General features: G+C 39.2%; 1 protein-coding gene across 1 annotated transcript in view; it reads left to right on the forward strand.

The window, feature by feature from the left end:
• LOC107097532 (solute carrier family 22 member 8-like) overlaps positions 1-1,432 on the forward strand; it is a 17,760-nt gene that overhangs the window by 4,026 nt on the left and 12,302 nt on the right. Inside the window, exons 2-3 of the mRNA XM_015394700.1 lie at positions 867-964; positions 1,042-1,221. Coding sequence (XP_015250186.1) covers positions 867-964; positions 1,042-1,221 — 278 coding nt within the window. The remainder of the gene's footprint in view (positions 1-866; positions 965-1,041; positions 1,222-1,432) is intronic.

Genomic DNA, 1,432 nt, shown 5'->3' on the forward strand with positions numbered 1-1,432 from the left:
TTGATTTGTTAAACAGAAACGAAGATGTGTTGAAGAATGTCCTCCCTGATGAATAAATAAAGTTCCAAAGGTTTACAGTCCGGACTTTACTCCAGGGACTTTTACATAACTTTTTAGATTTTCGCCTGAAATGTTAAACCCAGATGTTAAAATTATGAATTTTTAAACTCACTTTAGAACCAGGTGCTGCAGAGCTTTGATTAGCAGAGATGATAGCTTCACATTATAGACAGATGAAAGGTGACCTGTTAAAGTTAGACGCATCTTTGAGCTCAGATAATACCTCGGAGTGTTTGGGCCAGGATAGAGATTTAAAATTTTTTTATTTTTATTTTGAGATAAACCACATTCCTCATTTTAGGGAAGAAAGTACTTCTAGTAAGAGTCGTTATAAAATACAACTTGTTTCTCATAATTTTAAAACTTTTTTCTCGTAATATTGCGACTTTATGTAATTTTACGACTTTATTCTGATAATTTTATGGCTTTTTCTCAAAATTCTAAGACTTTATTCTCTTAATTTTACAACTTTACTCTCGTAATTTTATGACTTTATTCTCTAAATTTTAAAACTTTATTCTAGTAATATTGCGACTTTGTCATTTTACGACTTTATTCTTGTAATTTTATGGTTTTTTCTCAAAATTCTAAGACTTTATTCTCTTAATTTTACAACTTTACTCTCGTAATTTTATAATAAAAAAAAAGACTCAGTCATACCAATTAAGACTCTGACAGGAGGTGAAAGTTTCCTGTTTTTATGGAGCAGAAACTCAAATGAGATTTACTGAGTTTCTACCTAAATGTCTTTTTTTAAATGCCCCCTGATGTTCATCACTCACTGATCAGACATGTATCTGTGTCAGACAGTGTGCGGTTGGACAGACTGGTTGTCTTATGGTCAAACTGCCTACATGGTGGGATTGCTGCTGGGATCTCTGGTAGGAGGAGCCGTTTCAGACAGGTACACCCACCTGCACTCACTCATATCCCGTCAGCACGGTCATTCATTCTCTTACCTGCAGGATGATTCGTCTGCAGGTACGGGAAGCGTCCGGTTCTGCTGGCGTGCGCCTGTCTGCACGCCTTCTGCGGCCTGCTGCCTGCCGTTTTTCCTCAGCCGCTCCTCTTCCTCGCCATCCGCTGCCTGACGGCGGTTTGCTGCTGCTGCATCAACATCTGCGCCTTCAGCCTGGGTAACACCGACGTCACACCCAATTAGGGCCTGATGTTTAGCTGTTCCTTAGCGAAGGAGTTTAAGTTGCTCTAATCTGAGGTTAGAGGTTCAGATCAACCTGACCCGATCAGAGTCTGCTCCTCTGAAAAGCTTTATTAACCGTAATTAAATCCATCACCTGTGAGTTCATTTCAGTCAGATAGAATGAAGCAGAATGATGAAAAAGGGGTCCCTATGTCCTCCAGCAGTCTAAGC

This window comes from Cyprinodon variegatus, unplaced genomic scaffold (genome assembly GCF_000732505.1).
Source record: "Cyprinodon variegatus isolate N-32 unplaced genomic scaffold, C_variegatus-1.0 Scaffold705, whole genome shotgun sequence".
Taxonomy (NCBI): Eukaryota; Metazoa; Chordata; class Actinopteri; order Cyprinodontiformes; family Cyprinodontidae; genus Cyprinodon; species Cyprinodon variegatus.